At 40.0% G+C, this 16,095-nt stretch overlaps 1 protein-coding gene across 3 annotated transcripts in view; it reads left to right on the plus strand.

Moving 5' to 3' along the window:
• The window catches only part of MYH11 (myosin heavy chain 11), a 61,727-nt gene extending 46,643 nt beyond the window's left edge, over positions 1–15,084 (plus strand). For 2 of the 3 annotated variants that reach the window (XM_075058975.1, XM_075058976.1), the window contains 18 exons: positions 155–278; positions 720–891; positions 1,485–1,697; positions 1,841–1,985; positions 2,074–2,280; positions 3,363–3,467; positions 3,570–3,722; positions 4,130–4,378; positions 4,631–4,843; positions 5,543–5,755; positions 6,430–6,591; positions 7,344–7,472; positions 8,027–8,115; positions 8,364–8,487; positions 8,646–8,854; positions 9,417–9,525; positions 10,125–10,297; positions 14,356–15,084. In XM_075058975.1, coding sequence (XP_074915076.1) covers positions 155–278; positions 720–891; positions 1,485–1,697; positions 1,841–1,985; positions 2,074–2,280; positions 3,363–3,467; positions 3,570–3,722; positions 4,130–4,378; positions 4,631–4,843; positions 5,543–5,755; positions 6,430–6,591; positions 7,344–7,472; positions 8,027–8,115; positions 8,364–8,487; positions 8,646–8,854; positions 9,417–9,525; positions 10,125–10,297; positions 14,356–14,494 — 2,928 coding nt within the window. In that variant the 3' untranslated portion in view covers positions 14,495–15,084. Of the gene's footprint in view, positions 1–154; positions 279–719; positions 892–1,484; positions 1,698–1,840; positions 1,986–2,073; positions 2,281–3,362; positions 3,468–3,569; positions 3,723–4,129; positions 4,379–4,630; positions 4,844–5,542; positions 5,756–6,429; positions 6,592–7,343; positions 7,473–8,026; positions 8,116–8,363; positions 8,488–8,645; positions 8,855–9,416; positions 9,526–10,124; positions 10,298–11,403; positions 11,436–14,355 lie in introns of all 3 variants that reach the window. The other variant, XM_075058977.1, reaches the window with a different exon arrangement.
• Positions 15,085–16,095: the final 1,011 nt, after the last annotated feature.

The following is a 16,095-nucleotide window of genomic DNA, read 5'->3' on the forward strand; positions in this document are numbered from 1 at the left end:
TCCTCTGTAATTGACAAATCAAAATGTACCACTACAATCTCAAGAAATACAGCATAAAAAGACAGTACCTTGGACATTTTTAGTTGGCAAAGAGTTGCTTCATGATCACCAATGACAGACACTTTTGTTAACAGAAGTATTTTTTTTTTTTAAGGAAAGAAAACTCCTTGAGGAAAGAATAAGCGATCTAACAACAAATCTTGCTGAAGAAGAAGAAAAAGCCAAAAATCTTACAAAGCTGAAAAACAAACATGAATCGATGATTTCAGAACTTGAAGGTAACATCAACAAAAGTGGTTTATATCAGTTTTTCTGCCTTGGCACAAAACAGAAAACCATAAACAGAATCTGGTGAGAACTTCTAAAAAATATGTGTGATGTTTTCCAAATTTCTTATGCTAAAGCCATTTTGTGTGTGAGAATCACCAAAACCCCAGGGTGCATAAATCATAGATACCTATGGTTTTTTACATACAAAAGAGTAGAGGAGAGAAAATTGAGAAAAAAATTAATGCTGCTTCTGGAGAAAGATAAATGATTCTTTGGCTAGAAATAAGTGATGACAGTAAGGTATTGCATATTGCTTCAGAAACACAGTGACTCGTAGTTAAACGTATGGCCTTACTGGAGGCCAAAACATTTTTTTGCCGAAGTTCAAGATCAGATTAAGGACTCCTTGCACTATTGCACTCCCATAACCAAAATCCTTACTTTTTCAGTGCGACTGAAGAAAGAAGAGAAAAGCAGACAAGAACTGGAGAAAGTTAAGAGGAAGTTGGAAGGGGAGTCAAGTGATCTACATGAGCAAATTGCAGAGCTCCAGGCACAAATTGCTGAGCTGAAAGCACAACTAGCCAAGAAGGAGGAAGAGCTGCAGGCTGCTCTAGCCAGGTATTCACTCCTGAATCTGCATACAGGTGGAAAACCCAGGCTGGAACAGGTGTCTCTCCCCTTCCCAGACATTGAGATGCTGCAGCCATGAATCTCATGTCTCAGTTATATATCCACCCTGCATGCCTTCCCCATATTCCAAATTTCCTTTTGCAAAAAATAATTATACTATTGTTTGCCCACAAACACATAATCTGTGCCCACAAACACAGATAGCAATGAAAATTCTTCTTCCCAATCGCATTGGCAGTGCTGTCAAGTAAAGAATGAAAATCTAACAACATACTTCATAGGCAAAAGGCAGAAATTACTTAAGAATCTGACCCTGATCCATTCCAGAGTTTCAGTGGATTTTCTGTACAAATGTAAGAGGGCCAACACTCAATCAAAACTTTTGCTGAATCAGCTGATCAGCACCTCCAGGCATTGTGTCCTGATAATTTACAGCTGCCAGATCTTTTTTGCATCAGTCCCCCCTCTTTCTTTGGTACTTTCTTGCACAGCACCTATAAAACTTTAATCTCTGTATATCAATTTCCTCAAAGTGATTTTTTTTTTTTTTTAATACATAAAATGAAATACTCTCTTTTCAGGCTTGAAGATGAAACTAGTCAGAAGAACAATGCCCTCAAGAAGATCCGTGAATTGGAATCTCACATCTCTGATCTCCAGGAAGACTTAGAGTCCGAAAGAGCTGCAAGAAACAAAGCAGAAAAACAGAAGAGAGACCTAGGTGAAGAGCTGGAGGCTCTTAAGACAGAGCTTGAGGATACTTTGGATACCACAGCCACCCAGCAAGAACTCAGGTATGGAGATGTAGCACATGGGCCAAAAAAAACCGTCACCAATCTCAGTACAATACTGTGTGTTAACTGTGCAGTAGTGCTATTTTCCCAGTGACCAGAACACTTATGTTGCTGCTGCTCCATTTATGTGTGTTACCTTCCAGAGCAAAGCGTGAACAGGAGGTCACAGTGCTGAAGAGAGCTCTGGAGGAGGAGACTCGAACTCACGAAGCCCAGGTCCAGGAGATGAGGCAAAAGCACACTCAAGCTGTGGAAGAGCTAACAGAGCAGCTGGAACAATTTAAACGGGTAAACAAAAATCCACCTTACTGAAAACTATCCACTAGATAACATGGCTTCCTTTTATAGATCATCTTTCCTCACTTCATGCTTGTAGGCTAAAGCAAACTTGGATAAGACCAAACAGACACTGGAGAAAGACAATGCTGATCTGGCTAATGAAGTCAGGAGCCTGAATCAGGCCAAGCAAGATGTGGAGCACAAAAAGAAGAAGCTGGAAGTACAGCTGCAAGAGTTACAGTCCAAATACACTGATGGAGAGCGTGTTCGGACAGAACTCAATGAAAAAGTTCATAAGTTACAGGTAGGAAGGAGTTTGACCTTTTGCTGTGACACCTTGAGCTTGAGAAGACCAGTTTATACTGTTCCGTGAGGGTATAACTGGAGGAATCCTGGCCCTGTCCACTTCAGCCAAAATGCTCATTTTTTTAATCATCTGTAGGGTTCCTACCTTGAACTCCTGCCCCAATTATCACACATTTAAACGATTACAATCACTCTGTCTCATGGAAGTGAGAGCTTTTAATCTCACCATCGCTCTGTACACATTGCAGTCTGTAATGCCACCGCTGGTTCAGTGACTGTGCTGCATATTTTACAGTTTCTTTCTGTTCATTCATTTTTGGGTGGTGGGGAACATTGATAGGAATGTGGCTTCTGGAAATGGATTAGGCAGCTATTAAACACATATGTTGTGCTCAGAAAAAATGGCAACAAAAGGAGAATGCTCACTTATCTATGATTTAGTGTCTAGTAAGAAATAACTAAAGATCATTTTAAATGGTGCTTTAGCAGATGTTCTGTGTCCAGCGATACTAATCAAGCTTATTGTTACAACTTTGTTCAAAGCAGCAATAAGCTTTTCTTTATTATTTTAAAGTTAAACCACGACAGTGGATAAATAAGAAAATATAATCAAAATGCATCAACTTCTGTCAAACTTGGGAAGAGGAAAGAAAATCCACAAAAATCCCCATTCCCCTTTGCAATTCATTGAAAGGGACATACTAGTATTGCCTTATGAATATGACTAGGTTTTGATATATAGTAATAAAACACTAAGGTAAACTAGACAAAAATGGCATTAGACCTTGGGGGTCTTAATAAACAGGTCACAGAGATGACACATGCAGAAACTGCAGAGTCTGTGTGTAGGATTTAGTTCCACAGGACCTAAATCCCACATATGGTCCAGCAAAATTATGGCAAAATTGTGAATTCCATTTAAGATAGAAACACTGTTGGTGCTTGAGGTGACCCAGAAGCATAGGAGCAGATTCAGATCCTGTTCAAATTTAAGATTTCAATCTAGAGCAAACAAAAGTTTGTAGTAAGATTCTGAAGTTGTGCAAAATAACTGAGTTTATTCACTGCGGTGTCTCATAGGTTGAGGTTGAAAATGTTACTGGTTTGCTCAATGAAGCAGAAAGCAAGACAATCAAATTGACCAAAGATGTTGCAACCTTAGGATCTCAGCTACAAGATACACAGGTAAACTTCCATCCAGGAACAGCTCATCTACAATATTTATAAAATGCACTATAAAAAGACCTAAACTAATGACCGTATTGCTGATTGATGTGGTGACTGTAGGAGCTGCTTCAGGAAGAAACGCGGCAGAAGCTAAACGTGTCTACCAAGCTTCGTCAGTTGGAGGATGAGAAGAACAGCTTGCAAGAGCAGTTGGATGAAGAATTAGAAGCAAAACAAAATCTGGAGAGACATATTTCAACACTGACGATACAGGTATCAGTGCCATAGCTAAATCACTAGCCCATCACTGAGAGTTTGTCAGTAATTCCAGAGGTTTCAGACCTGTAGAACTATCCTGGCACAGCACATGGACCTTCAGGGAACAAGTGCTGTTAGCCCAGATGGCATCAGTGAAGCTCCACAATGGAACCAGAAGTCTCCCTCTTCTTTAAAGTGTGATGTCTAGGACAGGTACAAATGCAAGGTAGCTCCCAAGATAGTCTTGCATACTAGGCTTGTCTGCCTCATTTTATGAGGCCTGGGTGATGGGTAACTGGTCATTAACTTCACATGGGTGAAATTAGATAAGATTTCTGGGTCTTGATTGTCTCCTGGCCACCTTCTCTGCCAAGCTTTGTTGTCACTGCTATAAAGATTTGTCCTATGAATTCAAATTTCAGCTCTCTGACTCTAAGAAGAAGCTACAGGAATATTCCAGCACAATAGAAACCATGGAAGAAGGCAAAAAGAGACTCCAGAAGGAAATTGAAAGTCTCACACAACAGTTTGAGGAAAAGGCTGCTTCTTACGACAAACTGGAAAAAACCAAGAACAGACTCCAGCAGGAGCTGGATGACCTGGTGGTGGACTTAGACAACCAGCGTCAGCTGGTCTCCAACCTGGAGAAGAAACAGAAGAAATTTGATCAGGTATGGATTTAAGATTCTCCCTTGCTATGTTATAACCTAACTTTTCTGGAACTCACAGAGACTCCACTGGTTTAGTGAAAGATAAAGCAGGGACAAAAAATAAACTAAAATTTAATTACACATGCACTGGTTAATTTTGTATTTATGTAACTTTTGATAAAGGCAGAGATTTTTCTTGTCAACTGACAAGACAGTTGCAATAGAAAAACACTATTACTAATTCTTCCTGTATTAACTCTTACCTTTTTACAGATGCTAGCTGAAGAGAAAAGCATCTCTTCAAAATATGCAGATGAAAGGGACAGAGCAGAAGCTGAAGCTAGAGAAAAAGAAACAAAGGCTTTGTCATTGGCCCGAGCCCTTGAAGAGGCTTTGGAAGCCAAAGAAGAACTGGAGAGAATGAACAAAATGTTGAAAGCTGAAATGGAAGATCTTGTTAGCTCCAAAGACGATGTTGGCAAGAATGTAAGTTTTGGGCTTAGAACAATTTCCACAACAATAACTTAAGATAGCAGCTAACAAACAGATCATTGTTTTCAGTGTGGGAAATTCTCTGTAGCACACAAATCCATTCAGCAAGATCAGGTGTTTCACACAGAATTCAAAGGTTGTTCCATTTGTGCCCAAACTTTCCAAAGACTTGGCAAAGTAACTGTAAGCCATCTTTATTTTTAACAACTTCAAGCATGAAGGAGATTCTTATTGATTTCTAAGACTGAAAACCCATTAAAGAAATTCTAAATAATTTACTAGTTTATTAAGCAGCTTTGAAGTTGTAAACTCTGGAAATCTGATTTTATTAGTTACATTTGACTTTGCCACCAACCTAACATTTACTTGTATAGCTGCAGCAAATTTACACTGATGCCAACCACTTCTTTTATTACAGTGATATGATAATATTACTTCTAATACTAAATAAATTCAATTTTGATACTTGACTAGATTAAAAATGAAAGTTGGGATAAAGACAATCTCAGGTTATTTTAAGACAGATTTGCAAATGTACAAAAATTGCTAATTTACCATTTTCAGTGCAAATTAGTTCATTCATTGTCCACAGCTGGTATTTTCAAATGTGGCCTATACTGCAGGTAGACTGTGTTTAACTAGAATTATTTTTATTTCTTATAACAAGACTATTAAATTCTCATTGCTTGAAAGGTCCACGAATTGGAGAAATCTAAACGGACCCTTGAACAGCAAGTAGAAGAGATGAAGACACAATTAGAAGAGCTAGAGGATGAGCTACAGGCTGCTGAAGATGCCAAACTCAGGTTGGAGGTTAATATGCAGGCCCTGAAAGGCCAGTTTGAAAGAGATTTACAAGCCAGAGATGAACAGAATGAAGAGAAGAGAAGACAACTCCTTAAACAGGTACCATTCTCTATTATTGCCTTTGTAGATACCTAACCAAGCCATCTGAAAGTCCGCAGCCTCATGACGCTATTAAAAGCGCCTTACTATAATGAGAAAAAAATATTATATTGCCTTGTGCTTGGCAAACTTAAAAAAAAAAAAAGAAAAAAAAAGTAGTAGGTAATTGTACTGAAAAAGGCACAAAACTGCATAACAGGTTTTTTCCTGTTTCAGTAGCAGATGCACAACTGCCAACAGATGTAGCAATTTAACACTACAACCAATATAGTATAAAACTTCAATTGTTATTTCTGACACAGAAGAACCTTCCCTATATTCTCAGTACAAGTGAAAAAAGACAGCTTTTAATGTATCTGCTTTCCCAAGGTACACTAAGTGGATACAAAAGCATTGGAAATGAAAACAGACAAGACACAGCCTATTTGTATACAAGTGTTGTGACAGCAAGGACAACTGCTGTAATATACATTTTTCCATCAATACAGAACACAAATTGCTGACTCCTTTCAAGAATCTTTAATTTTTGGACAAAACGGAAATCTATTTTAACTGCCAGGAAAATCACAATTAATAGAGATATGGGGGGCTGTATACCTTATTCAGACACACACAGAGTGTTTAATAGTGCTCAAGGACTTTCCTAAACTTAAGTTGTTTTCTTTAATGATCAGCTCCATGAATATGAAACGGAACTGGAAGATGAGCGGAAGCAACGTGCCCTGGCAGCTGCAGCCAAAAAGAAGCTAGAGATTGATGTTAAAGACCTAGAAAGCCAAGCTGATTCTGCTAATAAAGCTCGGGAAGAAGCCATCAAACAACTTCGCAAATTACAGGTGTGTAATCCCACAAATATAGTTTTTCCCACTGCTGTCTTTTTTACAGCCACCATATGAAAGTTAGGTGACATCTGTGAACTTGATACCCATTACAGATGATTGGTTAGAGGGGGAGTTTTAACTAGACTCCAAGATTCAAGTATCTGTACTGTAATGCTCAGTTTGAATGACAATGGAAAGCTTCACATGGCAAATGATGAAAACCTTAAATTTCATTATTACAGAGAGCTTCCAAAACTCCCTGGCCAACACTCATCTGCTATTGGCTTTACCCACATGAAGGAAAACATAGATTCCCACATAAAGGGCTACAGGATAAAATCTATTACAGGGCTTCAATCCTGGTTCGAACACTTGCCTCAAAAGCATAAAAGACTGTTCTGAAGTAATTTTGTCTCTGAATTAGCATTTTCCTGTTTATACTGTAAGTCTCCATATCAACTGTTCTGCCATATGCTGACAGCTAAATAACAAAAAGGGATGTATCGGAAAGATTAAGACTGCAATATTCAGAGGAAATATGGATAATAGGCATTACAAAAGCTGCAGTTTGCAAGTGGAAGCATCACTCTTCTTAGAATAGCATTTCAGACCTTTCCAACATGTGCTAGCTGATCTCTCCAGAAAATGTAATTTAAGCAGGCATTATGATTATGTAAATGTGTATGTGTTCTTTTCTGTTCAAATTTCTTTCTACTGAAATTGTAATAAAGCCAGACAAAAATACATCTGTTATTCTTTTCAATAAGGCTCAGATGAAGGACTACCAACGAGAGCTGGATGATGCACGGGCTGCCAGAGAAGAAATATTTGCTACAGCCAGAGAAAATGAGAAGAAAGCAAAGGGCCTGGAAGCAGAACTCATCCAGCTTCAAGAGGTAAAGTGGGAAACTTAGAGCAGACTACACATGACCTTCAGTAGCAAAAGAGATCTGCAACAAAATAATATAATAGCTATCAGGGATGGAAAGCTATAAGCAGCAGTTGTAACAAGTTCCACCTGCTCCATGCACTCTACTAAAGTTGTTGGATCTACATCTGAGCATAGCCAGATTAAGCTGAAAAAACAATCACCTTGGAGGAAGGCACAGTTCACCAGTCTTAAAGGGAAATGAACTGGATAATCCAACATAAATTGTTTTCAATACCTATAAATTCTTGAAGTCTTGTTAGTTCTTTTATTCCTACGTGCATGAAATGGCAATCTTATGACTAAAACCAATAAAATAGAAACCAGCTGACAGGCTGGATAAAGTGTATTCATTGTACTTCCATAGGATTTATGATATGACAAGAATTCATTCTGTTAACAAGACAACACTTCTTATACCAGTTTTAGAAAGTTTACTGTCCTGTGTATCATGCTGTAACTATTTGTCTGAACATTTACTTCCTCATTTCTTTACTGTGCTGCCTTTTCCTGTTCTCCTAGGATCTGGCTGCTGCAGAGAGAGCTCGCAAACAAGCGGATCTGGAGAAAGAAGAGATGGCAGAAGAACTTGCAAGCGCTACTTCTGGAAGGTAGGAATAGATTGGATTACTCACAAGGCTGTAAACATGCTGCTGAACATTGCATGGCTGCCAAGAGAAGTTATGTTCTTCTCCCAACAGCCATCTGGTCTTGACAACACAACACGTACACACATGACTGGTTTCATTGAAACACCCAGTTCTCTTTTCTTTATGAATTATTGGCAATTCATAATAGTTTCAGACACATTCAACTCGTCAAAGCCATAACTACACACTTATTAAATTTAAACTTACAGGACAAGCCTTCAGGATGAGAAACGGCGCCTGGAGGCAAGAATTGCACAACTGGAGGAAGAGCTTGAAGAGGAGCAAAGCAATATAGAGGCAATGGGTGATCGCATGAGGAAAGCGGTACAGCAGGTAAAGCTCATTTCAGCACGACACCTTCTGTTTGTATTCCAGCAAAAGCTATTTGTGGTTCTGAATAATTATTTGGAGAATTGCCACCCCAGATTGCTACCTGTCATTTCTCTGAAAGCATGCACCATTTTTGACAACATCCATTCTCACCCTTGCAGGCAGAGCAGCTGAACAATGAGCTGGCAACAGAGCGCTCAACTGCACAGAAGAATGAAAATGCTCGGCAGCAACTGGAGAGGCAGAACAAAGAGCTGAAGAGTAAGCTGCAAGAGATGGAGGGAGCTGTGAAGTCCAAATTCAAAACTACAATTGCTGCTCTGGAGGCCAAAATTGCTTCTCTTGAAGAGCAATTGGAACAGGAAGCCAGGTACTGGTCTCCCAGAGGGCACAGCTGTCCATTTATTGTTCCAGTTAATGAGACAGAAAGTAAACAAAGGCATACAGGATTTGTGTCATCAGGCTCTCAGTGCCATTAAGGCTTGGTAAAGTCTCTCCCTCACTTAACATTTCTTAGACATATCGCCAGTAACTGGAGTTGTTACAGGTTCTGATTAAGAACTATTTTATTGCTGAAAAGTTCTACTGGTATCAAAGGCAAGGATCTGCTCCCTTACATTTTACAGTAACTGCCCTATGACCCTATCAGGTTAATCACCATGACACATCGTGCCATTTGTAGGACTATTTCTTCTGAAAATCACCTTGTGTTTTAGAACAGATCTCCTGGAGCACCTCTAGCATACAGCAAAGACACATACTTGTTTTGATCAGAAGAACATGATCTTTAAATTTTGCTTAGAATTCATCTGTTAAATTCAGTAAGGCCTTTAACATATGGGTCCTTAGTGTCAGTTTCATGAGCAACATGCCTGAGGCAGGTGAAGACTACAGAACTTCCACATCACCAAATGTTGCACTGTCACTTGCAGAGAGAAGCAGGCTGCAGCCAAGACTTTGCGCCAGAAGGACAAGAAGCTGAAGGATGCATTGCTGCAGGTGGAGGATGAGAGAAAGCAAGCAGAGCAGTACAAAGATCAGGTATCAGACTGTCATGAGGGTCTTAGTCTGGGGCACAGGGATTTTCAGATTTTACCCTAAGAAAGAAAGATTTCATGTTCTGCCTCAAAGAAATATCCCTCCAGAAAGCAGACTGTCTGCTTGGATTCTATGCTGGGAGAGCTATACAGCCCTTTGCTAAAAGACAGGACAATATAATTATTCTTCCATGCTGAGTCAAGTGCCAAAGCACTAGTCCTTGTCAATCAGCCAGCTGCAACAGTCTGACTGCACAGTGATATATAGGACTGTGCACAACATCCTTATTGCTATATGAATGGAGATGATGAACACATTCTGTTTTAAAATTTTCGCTTTACCTAATGCACACCAACCTCCAAGCCAGAAAAGCAGAGGTAGGACTGTGCAGCAAAAGAAGCAACAAGGTAGTGTCGAAATACAGTATCTATCAGCAAAATGAACTCCCACAAAGCAAAGTTATTTTTATATATTTTTAGATTTTAAGCTTCTAACTTTGATTCAGGCCATGGTTCAGTAAAACGCTCAAGAGAAGTATGAAATTAAAATGAGGAATGTAAAGCTGTTTTGAATTCAAGCATTACTCTAAAATTTCCCTTTAGGCCGAGAAGGGCAACACACGACTCAAGCAACTGAAAAGGCAGCTGGAGGAGGCTGAGGAAGAGTCTCAGCGTATCAATGCAAACCGCAGGAAGCTGCAGAGAGAGCTGGATGAAGCTACTGAAAGTAACGAAGCCCTGGGCCGCGAGGTTGCAGCACTGAAGAGCAAGCTCAGGTAGAACACCCTCGTTTGTTCCCACTCATTGACAGCCTTGAAATTTAGAACTCAACTACAGAAGCGAAAAAAAATCTGTTCAAGTGAAGAACAGACACTGATAATGCTGCAAAGTTACTCACTCCTTGTATTAGCTTGGCAGGTACAACAAAAGGCCAAGGTCAGAAGGTGAAGTGCATTTCATAGACTACAGCAGTCTCAGGATTTCAGCTGTGAGATGAACAGCTGTGATAGCATGGCACAGGCCTTACACTTTCTAATCAAAACTCCTGTTGGCTTAAATAGGAACAGAATTAGGCTTGGTTGCTTTTGAAAACACCCCTTATATAATGACTGTATCTCTTTGTACAGAAGCAGTCACAAAATGCTTGTTGTTTTCACACTTTCACACATGCACAACTCGCACACAACGACCACAAACAGTCTCAAGCAACATCACAGGTGGCAAAAGGCAAAGCACATTATATGATTCTATTCCAAAAGTCTCTTTGGACTTCAGCACAAAGGGATTCAGTGTCATCAGACCAAGGAAAAGATCAAAATGTCCCTTTGCATTTTCTTGTTAAAACTGACTGGGAAAAAAGATAAATCTGTGATCAGCCAGCTACATACCTGAGTTCTCCTGCACTCACTGGGTTTGAAAACACCAACTCGCTGAAGTAAAGAGGCTGACTTGAATTATAAGGAAATTGCTCAATCTACATCATCACACCACAAAACTTTGCTTTCTACCTAAAACCAACAGTATTTCAGATGAAAGCAAAGCATGTGCCTAGTTGTGTTCTTGAAGCAGTTTGCCAGCGTGTTTACTGGTAACACGCATGAACCTTCAGATGTGGATTTACTTCAAAGTGAAGAGTTAGGGATGCGGTAGCCTTTTCCATTAGCACCATCTTCGTTGGGGCATGCTCCTGGCTGCTTTACGAAGGAGTGGCTGTGTCCAGCCCTCTTTACATAGAATAGCATAAGACTAATTTTTGTTTTATCTAACTGTAATGTAATTGGCTGTAATGTACTTTGTTTAATTACTTAAAAGTAATCTACCTACCTCTGATCATGACCATGTGCTTAGTATAACTGCCCGGGACTCTTTCTCTCTGTTTCAGAGGGACACAGGAACCTTCGCATGACTAAGCAGGTACCATGCCTTCAACTTTGCAGCTAGCTTGTGTTGCACAAATTTCCATTTTCTTCGGCCCAAGTAAAAATTATGTGAGGTTTCTGCAAACTGTGAAGGCTTGGATATCTTGGCATTAATCTATTTTATCAAAAGAGACAAATATTACAATAATCTAGCTATCATTAGCTGTTCATCAGCGATACATCTTTCTTACAAGTAGGTTATGTACTGATGTAGACTTACCAATGTTGCATTCTCACAAGTCCTACCAACAGAGTACCTAATAAAGTACTGACTTTTTCTGCATGAAAATTGTCTTTTTTGCACCTCATCTTTGTGCACAGCCACAAGGATTAAACTTTTTCAAATGAAATACACCATTGATTAGTAAAATTGATTAAAAGGACTAATGAATATGAAGCGTCACAGCATGTCATTAGAATTTCACAGTATTTGTTACACATTGTAATGTTGACTCTAAGGCAAGATCCCATCTAACTCACCTGAGATTTGGGAAGATCTTACTTGCATGTGATTTATCACACTTACACCACACAATCACAGACAAAAGAGAAAGTCTTGCCTTTCATTACATAGCACTCTGGGCCTGTGTTGCTTACAAATAGCTATTAATAAGGCTTTTAGAGACATTTTGCAGACATTACATTGCTTGTCTACTGTTATTAAAATGTAAAGCACGGTCACAGAAATTAATATTGACACTGTAACCTAGCACAGCATTATACTATACTTACCACAGTCTCTGGAGATAGGAATAATACCTGCTGTTGCAAAAATTAAAGAGCTACTGCCTTGTAATATTTGTATATCTTCTCTTTTACATATGCTGGATTTTGCTGGGAATACACAAATATTTAAAGACGATGTCTTGTCCTTGCATGTGCCTTTCAGTCAGCCTAATATTTCCCGTCAGGCTGTTATTCAAGCACTGCTCCAGTAGCACTTGTTCAAAGGTAGATAAAATACAGAGATGCTAAGCAAACACTAATGCTTAAGGCTCGTCTCAACTATACACATTATTCTAAAGGTACCAATACAAATGACCACATGAATATTATCAAACCCATAAACCTGTTTAAGAGGAACAAATATAAACAAAAAGTGTTTATCCAGAGGACCAAGACCAGTTTAAAGAAGTATGAAGTTTATGCATACTGCAACAGCTTATGTTAATGAGTAGTGAATATGTGGTAGGGAGTTCACTTCTTTGTAGCCAAAACCATACTGCACAATTTGGTTAGACTCCCACTGCTACTCCCCACCATTCCCATGTTCTCTTATAGCACTTCAGTGAATTACTGCATCATAAAGAGATTTATCTTACAAATGACTCTTGAGTAATTGAGTCCAGACAGCAGGAGTCCAAAGGGGTAGAAAGCTCTTCCTTCAATGACAAAAATTAATGAATTTACTCACCTAACTAGAACTTTCTTGTTAAACTGTAATAACAAATATCTGCTATCCTAAAATAGTAGACACTGCTGTTAAGACTCTGTCAAGCACAGACCAGGGTAGAAATGACATACCCTTGTGTTCAATACATGCCATTGGCACCAGAACTACGGTTAATTAACAGCAGATCTTAAATGAAGCTTTATTATCCAGCTAATTGCTTGCTCACACTGAAGTTTAAAGGCAGAATTGTGGAAAACAGACTACATGTCACATTTCTACCTTGGAAACACAGATTTGTGCCTCTCAAATAAGTTAGTCCAGCCAATGTTCCACCCGCTTCCCTTGTACGGAAGATTGAACTTTGGGCTTAAATAGCTGCTTCAGGAAGGACAACACCGGCTTAGTCTTTTGCAAGGACAAGACAAGCCTTTAAATATTTATGCATGATTGCTGTACCCAAAAGTGCAGTCAGATGTATTTAACACCAAATTAGTCATTTTGGCACAACATTCAGTGATCATGAATTTATTTTATTGCTTATGTCTGTGGTCTCAAGCCTTTACAAAGGTTTGCTTAACAAGGGACAAGTGAGAGGCCATGTTACAAAACTTAAGCATTTTGTAGCATAGTAGCAATGGAGGCCAAGAAGAGAAAAACCCATCTTCTGTCTCACTTGTTCACACCTCCCCAAAAAATTAACCTTGAGGACCAAAGTGTCCCTGCCTTGGGCTGTGACTCTGAAACATATGGGGATGGGAGGGAGATGGGAGAGGAAAAGGGGATAAGATGGGACAAAGCATTTTATGTAAGCTCTTCTGCGAGACACTTGCACTGTTAAGTGTCAGCACCTGAGTTGCAACACAGTTCCAAAGCAGTGATGGTGTCCTCTCTCCACTGGGAAAGAGACTGGAGCTACTCACAACCTAGGATGCCACACACATCAAAGCAGCTGTGGTACTCCGACCAACACAGCCTTTGTAGAGGGGGACTGTGGGCTCAAAAATGCCTGCTGACATCCACAGCACTGCTCCAGTCCCAGGTCTCATGGGCCTTCAGTACCTGGTGGGCTTATCCAGACTGCAGGTCAGAAATTGAGCACAAGCTCGCACTCTCTCTCCTTGCTCTTCTAAAGGGACAGGAAGGACACTCCCCTGCTGTTGTGGGTACAAGCAGCCCCCTTTCCCATTCCTTCCAAGCACAACCAGTTGCAGTCCTCATAGAGAAGAACAGTGAAATGAAGGGAAGAGGGGATGGGGGTGGGGTAGATGAGACTATTTAGAGGAGAATTTTAAGCACAAGAACAGGAATCCTATCACAGTTCCAAGCAACTGGGAGTCTCAACCTGTCCACAAATTACTCTTATATGCTACAGAACAGAAAGTTGTATTAGAGGCCCATAGCTCTTGGCTGTTCTGCATTTAAATACATAAGCCCCACAGGTACTGTTAAAAAACTCTGTGCTTATTTGTGAGGACTGCAAATGACCTAACACCTGATTTTTATTTTTTTCCTCTTACTACAGGAGGGGAAATGAGCCAGCATCTTTTGTCCCACCCCGTAGATCTGGAGGCAGAAGAGTAATTGAGAACGCAACAGAAGGAGGTGATGAAGAAATGGATGCAAGAGATGGAGATTTCAATGGAACAAAAGCCAGTGAATAAACACGCTTAAAAAATTGCACTGCAGCAAGGGGAGGGAGGACGATATTTAGCACTGTATAAGTCTACTCTTAGTGTCAAGGTCACATACACCCACTCCTCTGACAATGATAAAAGCACAACTGCCTTGTCTCCAACATATAGATTGATGTTAAAAGTACTCCAAAACTTATTTTACCATGAAGTGTATTTGAAAAGGTGGAGTTTTTTTAACACTCGGAGTGTTAAAAGACACTTTGAGAATCTTACAGAAAGTGAGTTCTAGTAGCTCAGATGATTTAAATCCCAGTGAACTATAGTTTACACAGGATTTGTGAGACTGTTGTGGGGGGGTGGGGAGGGGTGGGAGGGAGGGGTGGGAAGGCATTGGTCAGTTATTCTTTTCTTAAACTTTGTCTTGAGTATTCGATTAATATAGGGTTTTTTCCTGGTTACTACACCCTTGATGCACCGTTCACAAGGTGGAAGTGCCTTTTTAATCACTTACTGAAAAATAAAATATCATTTGTTCAAATTAAGTCAACTGTTACAGTTTTATATGCACTGTGGATGTGCTTACACACTAATAAAGGGCTATAAAAACTACTCCAGTATTCTTGTGTACAGGTGTCACTTGGGTGCAATACAGCATGCTTGAAGGGAATGGTGGATGCAGTAGAGCTTCTTTCCAACTCAAATACTTTTTAGAAAAGGTCATCTGTAATCATTAGAACAAAAACCTGATTTTCCCCTAAGCAATTGCTTTTGAAGGAATAAGAAAAAGTATGTACACTGAACTGAATGTAGAATGACATGAAGTACTTGGGACAGGTTTGATTACCTCATGGACACACGGAGCTAAATGAGGTGCCCTAGGATGTATCCAAGGGCTGACAGACATGACACAGGACCTGCAGGAGACTTGCAGCATTCTGGTGCAGCAGCTGAAAAGCAGGCAGGGCCCTAAGTGTCTGTCTTTAGGCAGCTGAACCCACCCTTGAAGTGTAGGGATATTTCCAACTAAAGCAGGCTGAAAACAATTAGAAACAGCAGCCCACACTGAATGCAGTGATCCAAACCAAACTATTCTGCATTAAGGGATCAGTAGAGAGCCATGCACAGCAAAGCCAGGGGTAGAATTACTCTAAATGGAGTACAGAGAGCTTACTCGATGTCTTACATTGCACAGCAAGTGAATCTTAAGCAGTGTGACTACAGGGAGAGCAAATCATGCAAAAACCATCCACCTTGACAGCTCATGCAATCATCTTCTAGATCTAAGCATTGTTCCAGAAGGCAAAGAGATCATGAACTGGAGATTCAGACCAGGCAACGTTTAGCCAGCAGAATTAGGGCCCAAAGAATTCTCCCTGCTCATGAAAAAGTAAAGGAAGAGTTTAAAAGTAAGAAACCATTTAGAGCAATTAAGATGACAAGCTGCAGAGGAGGGGGGTTAGGAGCTATCGGATAAGACCTTTTCATTGCTTGTTCAGCCACACAGCCCAGCTCTGTAAACGTGCTCAAGAGCTGGCTGTTAAACACAGAGCTTGTGAGCCTGGATGTGTGGGAACAAGGAGACCAAGGAAGTCAGACTTCATATAGAATGGTCTTAAGCACCAATGCTT

The sequence above is a fragment of the Buteo buteo genome, chromosome 27 (assembly GCF_964188355.1).
Source record: "Buteo buteo chromosome 27, bButBut1.hap1.1, whole genome shotgun sequence".
Lineage (NCBI taxonomy): Eukaryota > Metazoa > Chordata > Aves > Accipitriformes > Accipitridae > Buteo > Buteo buteo.